The 16,927-nt window shown below is 39.1% G+C and overlaps 1 protein-coding gene across 4 annotated transcripts; it reads left to right on the forward strand.

Moving 5' to 3' along the window:
• Window positions 1-6,458: 6,458 nt before the first annotated feature.
• On the forward strand, window positions 6,459-16,398 carry LOC137614284 (leukocyte elastase inhibitor A-like). 4 transcript variants are annotated; one of them, XM_068344024.1, is made up of 11 exons: window positions 6,459-6,625; window positions 7,271-7,498; window positions 9,732-9,910; window positions 10,539-10,667; window positions 11,119-11,244; window positions 11,723-11,840; window positions 14,011-14,153; window positions 14,402-14,479; window positions 14,966-15,055; window positions 15,128-15,305; window positions 15,540-16,398. In XM_068344024.1, exons 2-11 carry the CDS (start codon window positions 7,387-7,389, stop codon window positions 15,761-15,763), a joined length of 1,377 nt encoding a protein of 458 aa, XP_068200125.1. In that variant the 5' UTR covers window positions 6,459-6,625; window positions 7,271-7,386; the 3' UTR covers window positions 15,764-16,398. The 4 variants fall into 4 exon arrangements, with proteins under 4 accessions (XP_068200125.1, XP_068200126.1, XP_068200127.1 ...); XM_068344025.1 differs by lacking the exons at window positions 6,459-6,625; window positions 7,271-7,498 and adding an exon at window positions 8,268-8,338; XM_068344026.1 differs by lacking the exons at window positions 6,459-6,625; window positions 7,271-7,498 and adding an exon at window positions 8,324-8,342.
• The last annotated feature ends 529 nt before the right edge of the window (window positions 16,399-16,927 follow it).

A 16,927-nucleotide genomic window follows, 5' to 3' on the forward strand; every position in this document is an offset into this window, starting at 1 on the left:
ACAGAAAAAATATATCCCGCCCCTTCCGGTGAATGACCCGCCCCCTTCCGGTGAATATCCCGGAAGGGATGCGGTGATCATGTGCTGATCATGTGGTGTTCGTATGATGCAATGGGTTTTTCCCGGAGGGGTTTCGTATGATTGGGGTACAATGAGAAAGTTGCGTTGAAACTGTTGGTTTTGTCAGTCATGTGGTGATCATGTGGGACGAGAGGGTCAAGTTAGTGAATCAGGGGTCAAGTTAGTGAATCAAGGGGTCAAGTTAGTGAATCAAGGGGTTTTCCCAAGTAATTGTTCGTGGTGAAGATCAATTAGTTACGTAGTGGTTGGGGCTAGTTGTGTGTGTGTGTTATACAAGTACCACTGTGGGGAGTGGGAAAGGGTGTATGTGAGTGTGTGTGTGTGTGTGTGTGTGTGTGTGTGTGTGTGTGTGTGTGTGTGTGTGTGTGTGTGTGTGTGTGTGTGTGTGTGTGTGTGTGTGTGTGTGTGTTGGAATCCTCTCTGAGTGAGTGATGTAGTAGATGATAAAGATGAAGGAAATCTAAGAACGAGTGTTTTTAATATGAAATCAATTAAACTATTATTAAATAAATGATTAAATCATATGGATGTTTAGTTTAGGAGAAACATGGAATACTGGAGCTACTATGGAGCCATACATGAGACACTCGCCCCCACCCCTCATGCCCGCACACAAGCATGCCTATATTGTCACACTATGGGGGGAGAGGTAAAGTTAATGAATTACCCGACGAACAATTGGGGGGTAGTTATGAGGACAACAAAAAAATCCCTATGAAGTTTCATTTAGGCTTTCCCTGCCACTGTCCTTTAATGAAGATCAATGAGAAATGCGTGGGGGTAAATAAAAAAAGGAAAATAAAAGTTTAAAAGAGATCTCAAAGTTGTCTAGGAGAAGTAAATGAAACATCTTTGAGATCTGTAGGATGCCAAACTGAGACTAAAGCTTATTTCTTCTGTGTCTCAATTTTTTCTCAGGAGGAATCCACAAGTTCTAATCCACAAGTTCTAATTTACTTCTCAGAGTTTCAGTTTTCTGTCTCTTTGGGACCTCAGGCAGAAAAATCAGAGAGCTCTCTTTATAAGCTTATTCTACTCTCATCCCTGCTTCAGTTTATGAATGTCATACTTAACTCTTATGGACTAAATTAAGAGCGCTCCTCTAGCACTCATTTAATTCTCAGACTTAGATAAATGTTTTGGTTGTTTCTTATCATCTGATGTCATTTGATTGTGTATTATTGCACGCAGAATGAACTGATAGAAAATCTATGATTGCAGGCTGCAAAGACCTTTTTACCTTTAACATTAATTTTATTTTCTATCATTTTAAGTATTCCACTGCACATAATTAATATTTTAATGAACCACATAAAACACACTGTAAAGTAAAAACAACATAAATTTATTTTGAACTTGAGGGCAATGGTTACAATTTTAACATTTCAGTTGTTCCATGCTAAGCCCTGGCGTGACAATAGATTTGCCAACGTAAAACTGTTGAGATCACTGACATTTGTCTAGGTGTGGCATTACAATACAAACTATTTGTCCATCAACTTGGAATTGAACATTTTCAGTTAGCACATCCGGTTGGAAAAATCAAGGGCTCAAAGTAAGTAAAATCACATCTTCTATTCCATAATATGTTTATACAATAATACAATACCAGGCATTGAGGACAAATTCATGAACATCAGCTTGCCCAAAATACTTTCAAGTTCAACTACTGTCCTTTTAACAGGAAACTCCAGGAGGCTCACAATATGGAAACATGTCCCACTTGTCAAAGTATCTTGCAGAAGATTTATGCTTGCAACTGCAAATTCATTCACAAAGGCAAGTTTTATCTCGTTTTGATTGCACTGGTTTCTTTGTAGGAACACAATAACTCAATCTGGCCATACTTGATCTGCAGACCATCACAAAATAACAGTGTGTAATTGTGGTGCCTTTTAGCTTTGACATACTGCTTGGAAGTTTCAAGTTTATTTATTCTTATATAGCCCAGATTCACAAAGAATGTCTCAAAGGGCTTTACAATCTAACACTTTTCCCTATTTGAGTTCTGTTATATGCCTTGACAACATTATTATGTAAACCCTGACCAAGAACCATTTCACTTTTCCTTTGTAAAAGCAATTACTGAAGGCAATGAATGCTCAGCAGACTATGCAGGTAAAATGAGGCAGTAGTGTTTCAGCACCGTTTGGGATCAGCAGTGGTGTGAGAGAAGGTGGAGTTTTTTCCCCAGTTGTATTTAACTTATACATGGATAATCTTGTCCAAACAACTGAAAGACTGTAACACTGGATGCATGGGAAAAAATTCCTTAGTGAACCGTATTGCACTTGCACCAATTTCCGCTTCTGAGAATGAAGTTTTTACATTTTATAATTGCACAGTATTATTATTAGTGACTAACATTGGTGACTTTTATGATTGCTGTTGCTGCAGAAAACAAATATTTCACTATGTGTGGTTCCTGTGCATTTTGAGAGTGACAATGAAGAAACTGTGCACCTAAAAGGTACTGACTGCAAATTTGTCCCATTGTATTAATTTACCAGTGGTGAGCAGTTAGGGCCAGCAAGGCCTTCCCTGCTTGCCTAACATAACCAGAAATGATAATATTTATGATAAAAGTTAATTATATTTTAATACATTCTCCTTAAATAAATATAATTAGATATATGTATAAATATATATACAGTAATCCCTCGTTACTCGCGGTTAATGCATTTCAGGACCACCCGCAAAAAACAAATTCTGCGACATAGCGACCAAATTTTTATTTTATTGTTTATGGTAACGTTTATGAGCCAGTGACATGCGGTGAGGTTCACGACGGTGAGGCATTGACGTAATAGTCAGTTCTACGAGTCGACCAGAGTGGTGTTTGCCATTAAATTTGCAGCCTGACATTAAAAACTGGTTAAATGCATTATGAGTGTACCACTCAGTTTGAACAGGGCGGGTTATTTCCTGACCTGATGTTCGAAGCAGATATTTAAGCTCTGACGTTTGTCTTCTTTTATTAATTAAATCTTGTTTTGATCGACTGGTAATCCTATCTAAGGTGGGCTCGACTTCTCCCTGCTGCACTGTGTGTCACTGTCATACTGATATTAAATCACCTTATATCTGTATATCCTATTCTCAAACTCGAATAGATTGTTTAAAACAATTTGTAATTAAAGAAAAGTGTCTCTTTAATACATAGAAGTGTGCTGCGTTCCGTTAGTCTCGGAATGCAGCACACACACACGGTTGCTGTCAGCCAAAAGCACGCGTGTACAGTACTTACCAAAAATCTGCGATATAGTGAAGCCGCACATCTTGACGCACAAATAGTGAAGGATTACTGTTTACATTGGGATATATAATATGACATGGGCCAACACAACGTCAGTGTTCTATTTGTAGGTTAGACAGGTTTTATCCCATCGGAATTCAGCTAGCGTGTATCTTCAGGTTCAACCTGGAAGGTTGAACGAAATTGGTCTAGAACCTTCAGAATATCCAATGCAGATGTCTGTGCACTGTGACTGAACGGGCACATATAGTTGGACAGATGGGATAGCCAATCAGATCACGAGTTAGTGACTCTAAAGCCTTCTAGCTGGCCTCACGTTGACCTGACATGTACGTGTCTTGTGATTGGATACTCACTCTGATAAGGCAGCGCTAAGCAGATAATGGCAATCAGAGCACAGTTCTTTAGTGGAGAAATCTACATGTGTTTTGAACCTATAAAATTTACTTGCTTTTTGCTTCCACGATGACTGAGGATGAAAAAAACGAAGATTTGGTCGTCCAATCCCTGAACCAGCTAAGCTGCCCCAGACTGGAAAAGGGTTTGACTAAGTAGAACATCACAGAAGGCCTAGATCTGAAATGCACAGTCCACTGCTGTTATAAAAATGACCTTGATGGGTTTTTTCCAAACCATCCATGGGTTGGAATGACCAAAGAGAGAGAGAGAAACTAAAAATATCAGTTATGGAGTTGAAACAACACCATTTCTGCATAAAGGTCCGCTAAACAGGGATCTGTAGAGCGATGACAATCTTTTCATTACAGTGAATACACCCACATGACCTCAGTGCGTGGTTAACAGACATTAGTAGTCACAATAGAATAAAAAGCAGCCAGTACATTCCACAGCACAGTCACACACCCTAACAGAAGATGGCTTCACTACAACTTTCACACAGTAAAGACAATCAACTGTATTGCTGAACACAACTTCAGCTCCTGCATTGATAACATACAAGGTCTAAATGCAAAGTAATTACAATTTGACATTTACCTTTCCTTCAATACTCACGTTCACCCACTTCTTGCCATCTTTTCTCTGTTTCTCTCTATCTCTCCTTCTCTTTCTGTCTCCCCCCTCTTTCACATTTTCTCTCTGTGGACAGCTGAACTGTGACCATCCTGTCCTTCTGGTTTTTTCATCATCCAACACCAGTTACAGACACACAGAGCTTTCCATGCATCACACATGATGCAAGAGTTAAACTGTCCATCACACTTGAGGCAATGTTGTCTTTAATGTTTCGCTGCTTTTGTGTCTTTGTTGCCTGCTATTCTGTTTACTTGAGGTGTCTGAAACCACAGAATGATCGAGATGATAATTTCCACGCAGGCTTTGCTCAGCAAGGAAGACATTCCTTATGCCCACGGTGTTGCCAACAGGCTGCATGGAGTTCTACCAGTTTCATGAGGTGTGTTTGTGTATACGGGTGTGTCTTAATGATCACATAAATAAATTCTTCGTAACATGACTTCAAGTTCAAACTTGCAACTGCAGGATTTTTCTGGTTGCATTAAGCTGGAATATTGAGGGGAAATGTGAAATTTGAGTCATTTGATAAGTGATTTGATGCACAGTGCACAACACAGTGGAGCAGCGGGTAGCGCTGACGCTTCAGGTTCCAGGTTCGAGTCCTTTCTCAGCAGGGTTTATATGTTCTCCCTGTGTCTGCTGGCTTTTCTTAAAATTTCACTGACATGTTTAAATATCGATAGCAATATCTGTAATTCCTTGATGGAGGTATTGCCCTTGATTTCCAACAAGATGGGTTTGTCCAGTTTGTTTATCATGTACAGTGTGCCCTCGTTCCTTACTGTTCATGCGTTCCAGGAACCACACGCGATTAACGAATTGCGCGATAGGAAAGATGAAAAGACCACAAAAAAAAAAAAATCTTCTTCTCCCTCTTCTTCTGATTTTAAAATCACGTTTATTTATAAAAGTTGAAATACAAGATAGTCACATTGACACAAAATCCAAAAGATATTCATGCAGACAGGAACTCACATATCAAAAACAAATAACATAATATATAGGAGCACAAGCAAAATATACGTGAATTTAACCAGCCACTGGAACATGAAACACTTTTGACACACCATAGGCTCGTAAAAGTGTCTGAATAATTCATAGCTCTGGAATAGTTAAAATCGATTCTGATTCTGTCTTGAAACATTCTTCTTAAAATGGCTTCTGCACTGCAGTCTGACGAACCTTCAACCCAACATTTTTTCTCCTGCTTAGATAAATCGCCATCTTCGGCAGTTTAGAATATGCCAAACCTTTTTTTTGATTCTTCCTCCATATAAAACCAATAATGTTTACCTATTTGTCAAAAATATGACCAAAAGAGAGTGAGAGAAAGATTCTCACTCAAAACAGGAATAAATTGTCAAGAAAGTCTAGGAAGCAGTGAAAAACAGTTTCTCTGTGAGAACAGAACAGTTTCCCAACATATTTTGATTCAAACTCGAAATAAAACTGTTGACGGCCACAACACCGTGTAAAATCCTCCAATAGAGAACCCCAACCTTTTTTGATAACAGCGGCTTGTAGAATGACTGCCATGAAGGGCTCACATCCGTTGCCAGACCATATTGTGTCAACACTCCATGGTGTGTTAACCCAATCTTTACGTTTAGCATTGTTTAAAATCTTTAATTTACCATGAGTTTATACATCTTTTTTCCATTACTATCACTAAGGCTGATCGGGTCTGACACAGAGTCTTTAGAGCAAAGAGAAAAACCCTCTACAGGGAAGGGATCATTAAAAGTTTTCAACCAGCTCATACATTGAATTTTGACAGACGTTCATACCCTTATCCACTTCCAGATATTAGACTTTTACCCTAGAGCATAACCATGTTTACATTCTTCCTTGGAACACAAGGTTTATTAACATCATAGATGGTCATAACAAGAAGTTGACCTTGCCAGTGTTCTCCACAAGAATATAACGATCACCTTCTTCTCTTTCAGCACACAGTGTTTATACAAGAGTTAACCAGTTTGTTGTGTCTTGCAGGAATTTTTTTATCTTTTGCGAATCATATTTGTCTGTTACAGCTTCCTTCAGACTGAGAGAGACAGAGAGAAAAAGAGAATAGATGGCAGGAAGGGGGTGAACTTGAGTATATAAATGTCAAATTCTCATTAGTTTGCATTCAGACCTTGTATGTTGCCAATGCAGCTGCTGAAGTTGTGTTCAACAGTAGTTAATTGTCTTTGTTGTGTGAAAGTTGTAACGAAGCCATCTTCTCCTCGGGTGTGTGACTGTGCTAAGGTATGTACTGGCTACTTTTAATTTTATTGTGACTGTTAATGTCTGTGAACCACGCACTGAGGCCGTGTGGGTGTATTCACTCTAATTAAAAGATTGTGATCACTCAACACATCCCTGTTTATCTGACATTTATGCAGAAATGGTGTTGTTTCCATTCTGTTCTCACGGAAACTATTTTTCACTGCTTCCTAGACTGTCAGAGACTCGACAATCTGTTCCTGTTTTTAGAGAGATTTTTTCTCTTATTTGGTGATGTTTTCCACAAACAGGTATACATTATTGGTTTAAAACGTAGGAAAAATCAAAACAAGGATTGGCAGATTCTAAACTTGCTTTTGGGCCAAGCAAAGATGGTGATTTATCTAAGCAGGAAGAAAAAGGTTGAAGGTTCGTCTGACTGCAGTGCAGAAGCCAGAAGAATGTGTCAAGCAGGGGGCCTACCATCAACAAATCCTACCCTGCCTGTATACACACAATTTTAAGAAGTGCACATTTTCAAACAAACATAGCAATAGTAGATTTTGTGTCCACTGCTAAAGGACATGCCTAATAATGATGAAGTGACCTTAACTTGTGTTACTGATTTATTGTGCACTGAAGGATAATGTGTTCTAATCCAAAATTGTTTAAATCCTCTTCTAATAGATATGTTCTCTAACTGAGGACTAAGCAGAATCATCCATGAGTCGTATGTGGATGTCATTGAAGAAGGAACTGAGGCTGCTGCTGCCACTGGTGTTAGCTGAGGAATAACCTCTGTAATGGTTCCATCCAGATTCATTGTCAACCATCCCTGCCTGCTTTTCTTCCAGAATGATCTACCAAGAGCATTCTCTTTGCATGGAGATGCTGCTCTCCAGAGTGAACTCAATGGTATGTCTAGTAGTCTTGGATGGATCAAGTAGATCCCAGGGGCTTCGAAATGTCTGTTGATGTAATTGCGTGCTTTATAAATAAAATTTGATTGAAAGTCTATTTGTGTCTATGTGTTATTTTTGGGATCTTGTTGGGTACTTTTAGTTTCTTAGTGTTCATTTTGTTGTTTTGTATATCCTAATGGTAGCTTTACCTGTTCTCTGGGCTTTTGGATGGATGGACAATGGACGGATGGATGAATATCTAGAAGGGTTTTTATTTTGTTCAGTGCCAGACAGGCTTTAAGTTGTCTGCCTTTGTAAATACTCTGAGATGAAACCAAAGTTCCAATCACTGAGATGTTCCCTTCTTGAAATTGCTCATTTGTACTGTATTATCAAGAGGATAATTTGTGACGTGTACATTTTCACAATGTGCTTATACTATTTTGGACCAAACAACAATAAAGGAAACCATCTGAAATGAAAGTTATTGTCATAATTTTATCTTTCTGGCCCGTTTGGGAATAGATTTTTCTTCATGTGGCACCTGAGCTAAAATGTGTTTGACATACCTGATCTATGGTGTCACTAAAATGTGCACAGTACAAATCTATTTAAATCCAATACCATAATTACAACAAAATCACATTGAAAATCCATGCATCCCTCAGTTTGCTGTGTAATTTGATGTCAGCCTTGGGCTGAAAAAAAATCAGAGCAACTGTCACAAGACATGTGGCAAAGTCATGGGTGTGTCCTTCACGAGCTGCACAAATACCTGAATCTGGTGCGGTAGAGTATAAAATCACACAGCAATCTTCCCTTGACTGAATCTTCTTGCGGAAGAAATTTGTCAGTAAGTAAGAATCTTTACTACTGTCACTTGAGTTTGATACTAACAGTGATAGAAGAAGATATCAGAAAACAGGCAGGATTTAACCATTTAGCATATTTTTGATTTATATATTTGTACCCGCTTCAACAAGGCAACACTAGTTGAGTAGATATATATTCATTGACTTCATTGCGATTATAGTCACTTTATTTTTTAAATTTTACTTTAGTTTAAGCTCTGGGTCGATTTCAATGAAACGATCAAAGGAAAGTGGAAATTTTGTCTACATGTCTGCAAAAGCATAGGTTCATATGAGCAAACTTCAGAAGCAGAGGTGAGAGGAAGCATTCTGAAGGTTTGAAAAAACTGTTAATGTTAAAAGTCTCCTGACTGCTGGAGTTTTCATACAAAAAATTGATGCCATCTTAAAGAGAATGTTGTTATTAGTGGATGAGGTCCGGTTATCCATCAGGTGCATTACCCTGAGCTTTTTACTAACTCTCTTAATGGTCAGCAAGGGTGCATGCATGGAGATGAGCAGGTCGACCAATTATTGAAGGATTGGCAATTTAAATTCTGCTCTCTCAGTCACCTGTCGTTGTGTCCTTGGGCAAAACACTTTATGTGCTAAAAAGAGTGTAAAGTGAATTTCCCCTCTGGGGATCAATAAAGTCTGGATTATTATTATTATTATTATTATTATTATTATTATTTACCCTGTAATCATTATTATTATTATGATTAGTGTTGGTGCAATTGGACAGTAGTTGTGAAGGCATGATACAGGGGCCTTGCTTCACACAATTATTATGAAAGCAGTCTTGAGGTACTTGAGAAGAACTGCCTGACTCTTTAGTTGATGTTTGTCAAAACTCCTTTGAGTTACTCTGCATATTTGTGTGCATCCAGCTTTGATGTCTGCAGCCTGGACAGGAATATCTTCACATTTACTGTGATGAAAAACAAAATAAGTGTGTCAGACTGAGGTGGTGCTTTCAGTCCAGGAGCATTTTCTAAACCCTTGAGTGTGCATAGAATTAATTGAACTGGTCTGGTCTCATGTCATGCAACCAGTTAGTCTTTGCTGCCCTGATTGATATAAAGTCACATGACTGTCGCTGAATACCACCAAGACTAGTTTGGTATAACGTCTACAGTGTCATTGCAACTGCAGGTGAGGAGAGTGGTTTTAGTTCGCTTCACTGACACTCGTATGCTGTTCCTGACCATCCTCATGAAAACAGTATGAATGTGAAATATACTGTATCCAAACAGAAGAGTTGCGTTCAATGTTCATTTGAATGTTTACTGAACCAAAGAGACACTCAGTGTGACTACGTTACATTTTTAGTGCAAGAGAGTAAGAGAAGTATTACAATGTGCTGATTAGTGCTCTGTTCTTCTTTCTCTGCAGACATAATGGATTCACCATCCCTTCTGTCCAAGGCCAACACCACCTTCGCTCTGGCTTTGTTAAAAAAGCTGAGTGAAGAAAAGACCAAGAATGTCTTCTTCTCTCCTTTTAGTATCTCTTCAGCCCTGGCTATGGTGATGCTGGGTGCTGGAGGCGACACAAAAATACAAATGTTGGAGGTACAACACCGTCACACAGATATACACCCATTAAAGAGTAAATTATGACTAAATCAACTTTATTAATGCCTGAAGAGAAATTATTTCTCAACTCTACTGTTAGTTTATGCTGTTCATCAAATGCAAAGTACTGTATATGTGTGAACAGGCCTGTTGACACAAGTACACACACACACACACACACACACACACACACACACACACACACACACACACACACACACACACACACACACACACACACACACACACAACCAAACAACAGAAAACCGCTCATAGCTGATGGCAGTCCGTGCACCTGGTTCTTTATTAGATGTATTTGATGAAATGACAAGTGGGACAATACTCATGGTTTCTGTTCTGTCATGTTCTGTTAGTTTTTTCTGGAGTGACTGCTGAAACACGCATAAATTCTTTATATCATCTAATGCCACTAGCGATGGTGGAAAGTGTGACTGGACTCTCATGTAAATCTTATTTTTTTATATCGCCAAATCAACACAAAACTTACATCAAGACATTTCTCTGCCTGGCAGTCTTCAGTAATAGTGAAGAAGTGTGTGACTGTGTGAGTTTCAGGTTAAGAGTAAGAGTGATCGAACTGAAGAGAAACCTTCTGCACCCCCAGGTCCTTTCCTTCGCTGATGCAGTGCAACCGACGCAGCAGCAAATGCCATCGTATCAAATGCAGTCACAGTCGCAGTCGCAGATGCAGATGCAGATGCAGATGCAGACTCAGAGCACACAACTACTTCAGGTACCAAAAACTCCATACTGACTAATGATAAGGCTTGGTGGTTTTATGTGAGGGGTTGGTGACAGAACGTTTCACACTGAATTTACCACTGCTGTACAAAAACTTCCCCATGAGTTCTTTTATTTCAATGCTAACTGTACCAGGATTTGGTCCGGCAAAAATTAAATTCTTCAGGATTTGTTTGGGTTTTTTCTGGTTGAATTTATTATGTTCAGTGGTTGCACTCAAATCTCTTTTAGATGCAGCAAAAATTTTGATTCAAAATTTTTATCAACAAAAATGGGAAGCAAAGAAACCCAAACTTGCTGCCTCTTGCAGAAAAAAGAAGGAAAAGGGTCAAACTGAAAATTAATGATGCATTGATGTGTCCTCATTTTTACTTGTGTGTCGCTGGTTTTGTGTGTTTGTCACCTGCTGTTCTTCTGTCTGCTTGTGGTGTCTGAAACCACAGATCGATCAGGATTTCATCAACACTAGCTTTGATGACCTGCTGACAGCGCTCAGCAAGGAAGACGTTCCATATACCCTCAGTGTTGCCAACAGGCTTTATGGAGAAGAATCGTTCAAGTTTCTGGAGGTGTGTTTGTGTGCATGAGTCTGTATGAGTCAAAATGTGAAAAAACTTTCTTGCAATACACCATTAAACTCCATCCTGTAACTCTGCTGCATTTTTCCAGGTTACATTCAACTAAAAAAGTTTGAAGGAATATACTGTATGCAATTACAGTCAATTTGACAACGATTTGATGAATTTTTTGGTTGTGTTGAAATGTTTCCTTTTTGGTCGCAGTTGTTGAAATTTTAAAGCTTCAAAATGTCCCTTAAATGATTAAATATCTACCGTACATTTGATTGTTAAATCACGTCCTGATGTGCAGCTGCGCTACTGAATGACCTGTGAACTGTGTGAGGTAATAACAATCAACCCTCAGCCAGTCAGTTTAAAGACGTGTTCAATTTGACTCACAATTGCTTTAACTCTAGATGTACTTTAGTTTCCTGATGTAGGTATGTATTTGTGGTCTGATGGTCAAATGTGCTGTTTCTAATTTCAGAAATATTTAGAAGACAGCCTAAACTACTACAAAGCTGAGCTCAAGCCTGTGGACTTCAAGAATGGAGCAGAAGAAGCCAGGATCAAGATCAACACCTGGGTGGAGGAGAAGACACAAAGTAAGATTCACATGGACACACTTTAATTCACTTATTAGTACAGTGAAAGTACTGGAATGTGAAGCAAATGCATGAAAACAGTTGGTACGTTTTTCATCCCCTGGACCTATCATCCATTGTAAGTGGAAGTAAGTGAGTGAGTGAGTATCTATCTATCTATCTATCTATCTATCTATCTATCTATCTATCTATCTATCTATCGTCATCAGAATCTGAATCAGAGTCGGAACCCTTTATTGAGTCCAAGGAGAAATTGGTTTTTGTTACAGCCGCTCTGTTTCACAACGCAAGGACCAAGTCAAAATGGTAGGAATACAAAATGTAGAATTAAGAAAGAGTAAACTAAATTATAGTTAAACAAAGGGAAAATATAAGTATACTGTATATAAACACATACATAGATGTGTTACAGATATGATTTACTACATGACTGTCAAAGTGAGGCATTACAGTTTGATGACTACAGGCAGGAAAGATTTCCTACGGCATTCAGTACTACTGTATATTTAGGAAGGGTCGTCCTGCTACTGAACAAAATCCTTTGTCCCATCAGTGTTCTGTACAGTAGCTGGAACCCAAGATGGCCCTTAGTTTTAGACAATGTCCTCCTCTCCAACACCACAATAAGAGAGTCTAACTTCAAGCCAACGTCAGCACCCCTGTGGATCAGTCTGTCCAGTCTCTTGGTGTCCGTCACCCTCAGTCCGTCACTGCCCAACAATATCCATCCTATATTTTGTGCATGCGTTATTGCATGAACAATAAGAATATTGTACATACACAATAATAATGCATTATTATGCAAAAAACATTTAAAATTTTAAAAGAGGATTGCGCTGCTTCACAAGCCTACCAATCACTGCTTTCAAATAGTAAAATTTAGAAAAATCAAATCAGTTGTATCCTGTCTCATGGCTCTTATCTGCAATTTTCCCTGAGTCCATTCTACTGAAATAAATATGAATAGATAAAATAAAATACAAAAATCCTTGGCACACAGAAAAAACAACACTTCCTTCAAAGAGACATCACGTCTTGTAGAAACAAATGTAAAAATGTCACTGAATATAAAACTGAAAATACATTACTGCTGTGTGATGCTCACTTGTCTGAGGCTGACCTTGCTGTTTGATGAAGTCTCATCTTTCATGCAAGTCCATGAATATTCAGGGCAGGCTCTGAGCTGAAGAAATCCTCAGGATCGAGTGAAGGTGTTTATCAGTCAGACGGCTCCTGTGTGACGTTTTGTTCAGTTTCATCAGAGAACAATTGTTCACACAGGTCTGTGCTGCTAAACATAGACAGCATCCAAGCAGTTCGATGCACAGCTGGGGCATTGTGTCAGGGATGAAACATGCAAACTCAGCAGACGACACACAGGTTTACCTTTGACCTCTCTAAACATGTACTCCAAAGGGGGCTTGAAACCCCTAGCTCTCAGCGTCCACCTTTCTGTTAGCCATTTTTGAGGAGGAGAGTAGCTAAATTCAACCTCCGCTCTGACTGCTAATAAACATCCATCCATCCATTGTCAAGACCGCTTCATTTGCTGTGGCGGGTCACGGGAAGCTGGAGCCTATCTCAGCTGGTTTAGGGGGTCAGGCGGTGAAACTCCGGGACAGTGCACCACGGTGCCACACAGAGACACAGACAACCATGTACACACTCACTCACTCACTCCTACAGTCAATTTGGAACAGGTCAATTAACCTGAAGCGCATGTTTTTGGAGGTGGGAGGAAGCCCGAGAGCCCAGAGAGAACTCACGCAGACATGGGGAGAACATGCAAACTCCTCACGGAGCGGGACGCGAACCCAGGACCGCATTGCTGCGCAGCGACAGCGCTACCCACGGTGCCACCGAATCGCCCTGCTGATCAATACTTGAAACCCAGAGCCGGCTTGCTGCGCTCTACTCCTATACAGATTCTGAATACTGAAGTGATCTCTCCACGGAAAATCACATACTTAGTTTCTTAATTACAATATAAAATAAATTGGTACATTATTTTTTTCTGGACACAATTTTACATTGTGTTATTTTCATTTTATTTTCATTGTTCTAGAAGTCTCAGTGAGTTGTTTTGTTTTATATTTCTCATGTCTAAAAAGATCAGGTCAAGGAGTTACAAGAACAGACAAACTAAAAACTGTTCATTACTGTCCGCCAGAAAAAATCAAGGACTTACTTCCTGAAGGTACATTGACCCAACTGACGAAGCTTGTGCTGGTCAATGCCATCTACTTTAAAAGCCTCTGGGACAAGAAATTTATGGAGATCGATACCAAAGAGGCTGAGTTTAAAGTGAATAAGGTAACACCACACAGTGACAGCACTGGACGGACACACAGCAACAAAAGACAGGACGTGATCACATTGTTTCATACAGCATTGAACTTTTTTTTGGAATCACAGGCATCCTTTAACATTCTGCAGCTCACAGCAGGAAGCACAAATAAACTACTGAAAATAACCCAAGATGATGAGAAACCATTTATTGTGATTACATTGCGGATATTATGAATGTCTGACAGTCCTGATCTGTTTGCTCTAATCTTTAGAATGACACCAAATTGGTGAAAATGATGGCCCAAACAAATGGATTCCGTATGAACAGCATTCCTGAGGCAAGGTGTCAGGTAATGTCCTTATTTATTATATAGTATGTACTATTTATTTTGTCCCGTTTGTTTACTATGTAATTTCACCTATTTATTTCGCTAATATTTCATTTAAATTAAAACCTGTGTACAGATTGATTCCAAGAAAAAATGAAACCACCAGATAGAAGTTTAATTTTTTTCATAAGCGATAACTTTTGAATTAATCAAGGCTAAAATGAAATATATAGCATTGGCTATTGATGTTGCCTCACAGAAAGAAGGTCCTGTGCTCTTGTGACTACGAGTGTACTGTTTGTCTTTAATGTGGCAGGACCCCATATCCACATTAATACCTGGATAATTATATTATCCAGGTATTAATGTCATTTTGTCCAAAACGACATTATCACCTGGAAACGGACCCCTTCCCCCCGAGCCAAGCAGAATAAAGGTTTAGGAAAATTATTTCATTCTGGTTATCTTCACATGAAATGATTTTCAAATAAGAATGTTTCTTTGCAGATCCTGGAAATGCCTTATAAAAAGAAAGACCTCAGCATGCTCATATTTCTGCCTGATCAGATTGAGGATGACAACACAGGCTTAGACAAAGTAGGATGCCTATACACACAAAAAATACATATTTTCAAACAAACAGACTAATAGATTTTGTGTCCACATCAGCTGGAGGAGATGCTAAACTATGAGAGATTTGAGGAGTGGACTCGTCCAAACGAGAAGCTTAGCTGGGTTGAAGTAAACCTGCCTCGATTCAAGATGACAGAAATGTATGGCTTGGGTGAGAAACTGAAAAGCATGGGAATGACAGACGCTTTTGATGAGTTAAGGAGTGACTTCACAGGTAAAGGAAATCAAAAAACACCTCAATGAAATTCAACCAATGTCTATCATTGTCATACAGTGTTTCACTGGAAAAACAAAGATTCCAAAGAAACTTATTGAAAAGAAATATCACCAGAAATGCTGAGAAAGTAGAAATACCAGAGATGTCTTATTGTGATCAGTTAAAATCCAATTAACCTTTGTTAATGGTTCTGTGTAAATGGGCAATAAACTGTTTCTCCTCTTCTAATAGGTATGTCTACCAACAAACTGGCAATAACTAGTGCCGTCCATAAGGCCTACGTGGAAGTGAATGAGGAAGGAACCGAGGCTGCTGCTGCCACTGGTGTTGTTATAGGAACAACCTCTGTAAGGGTTCCAGTCAAATTCATAGCAGACCATCCCTTCCTGTTCTTTATCAGACATAACAAAACCAACAGCATTCTCTTTGCTGGGAGATACTGCTCTCCTGAGTGAACAAAGTTGTACGTCTTTTGTTCTTGGATGGATTACAACAAGTTTGTCCACTGGTAGCAATATAAACAAGGTCTCAAATTCCCAGTACATCAGATCAGGATCCATCCACCTTGGCTTTTTAGTGTCTTGTGGTTGTATTGGACACTTGTACCCTAGGCCTGTTACCAACATGTTTTTTTTAGTCATCCGTCACTGCCTGTAGACCAAGGGTCTTTAAATGCTTATAGTGGTGTTAGGATTATGGTTCTGGCTGCTCTGGAGTTAATCCTTGTTCGTGTTTTACATGGATCATTTTATACCAATGGTTCTTCATACAATACTATTCCTTTCACTATTTTCTTACCATATGTATAGCTTGTAACATGAAATTGTCTTCCACACCCTGACCATGTTTAAGCCTACTTACTACACATCTGTTTCTGTATAGTTAATAATGATGTTTCAACCTTCATATGACACTGACGATCATTAGCACCTGTTTGGTATAAAGGGTTAAACTTACATGTGATTATGATTCTTCAAACTCCACATGTGCAAATATTCCAAGGAGAACTATGCTGTTATGAAAGGTGGACACACTACACATTGATTACATTTTTTATGCTCACTTTGCTTTTTTCAGATCAATAAAAATATTCATAAATGTAAAATTTCTAAAAGCATTCCTTCCTTACAATATTTTTTTCTTACCTGCCTTAGAACTTCCCACAGTTCAAAGTTTGTTTTACTGTCTTGTTATTATTGGCCATCTGTCTCTTTCTGTGACCAGCTCACTGTCCCAGCTGAGTGTCTGACTGTCAGGTCATTTGTGTTGACGGCATGGGTCTTATTTCTTCCATTGAGCTGGCTTCTCAGAGCCTGTCTTATCTGGATATATTTGACTCTGACTGGTCTCCATACCTCCTCATCCTTGCTTCCATCGACTTGTGGGATACCCAGTTGTCTGTAACTGCCCTATTGGTCAACAATTGTCTTCCGGTAGGTCCACCACCCTTCTGATCACCTCGCCTATCCCTGCCATAGTTTTCCAAGCCAAAAAAACATCTCAATGTCTTTACTAGAGGTCTTTGTTGGGTAGAACTCTCAGTCAGCATCCCCCAGTTGTAATCTGAACATACGGCTTGATCACTTCTGTTGTAGGAAGTGACTGTTGAGTTTCTTTTC

The sequence above is a fragment of the Antennarius striatus genome, chromosome 20, assembly GCF_040054535.1.
Source record: "Antennarius striatus isolate MH-2024 chromosome 20, ASM4005453v1, whole genome shotgun sequence".
NCBI classification, from domain to species: Eukaryota; Metazoa; Chordata; class Actinopteri; order Lophiiformes; family Antennariidae; genus Antennarius; species Antennarius striatus.

Excerpts from the sequence above, each read along its gene's own strand:
- LOC137614284 (XM_068344024.1), top strand. The coding sequence starts at position 7,387 with ATGGTTCCATCCAGATTCATTGTCAACCATCCCTGCCTGCTTTTCTTC. Across the intron at positions 7,499-9,731 it reads TCTCCAGAGTGAACTCAATG|ACATAATGGATTCACCATCC; the intron begins GTATGTCTAGTA and ends CTTTCTCTGCAG. Across the intron at positions 15,306-15,539 it reads GTTAAGGAGTGACTTCACAG|GTATGTCTACCAACAAACTG; the intron begins GTAAAGGAAATC and ends CTCTTCTAATAG.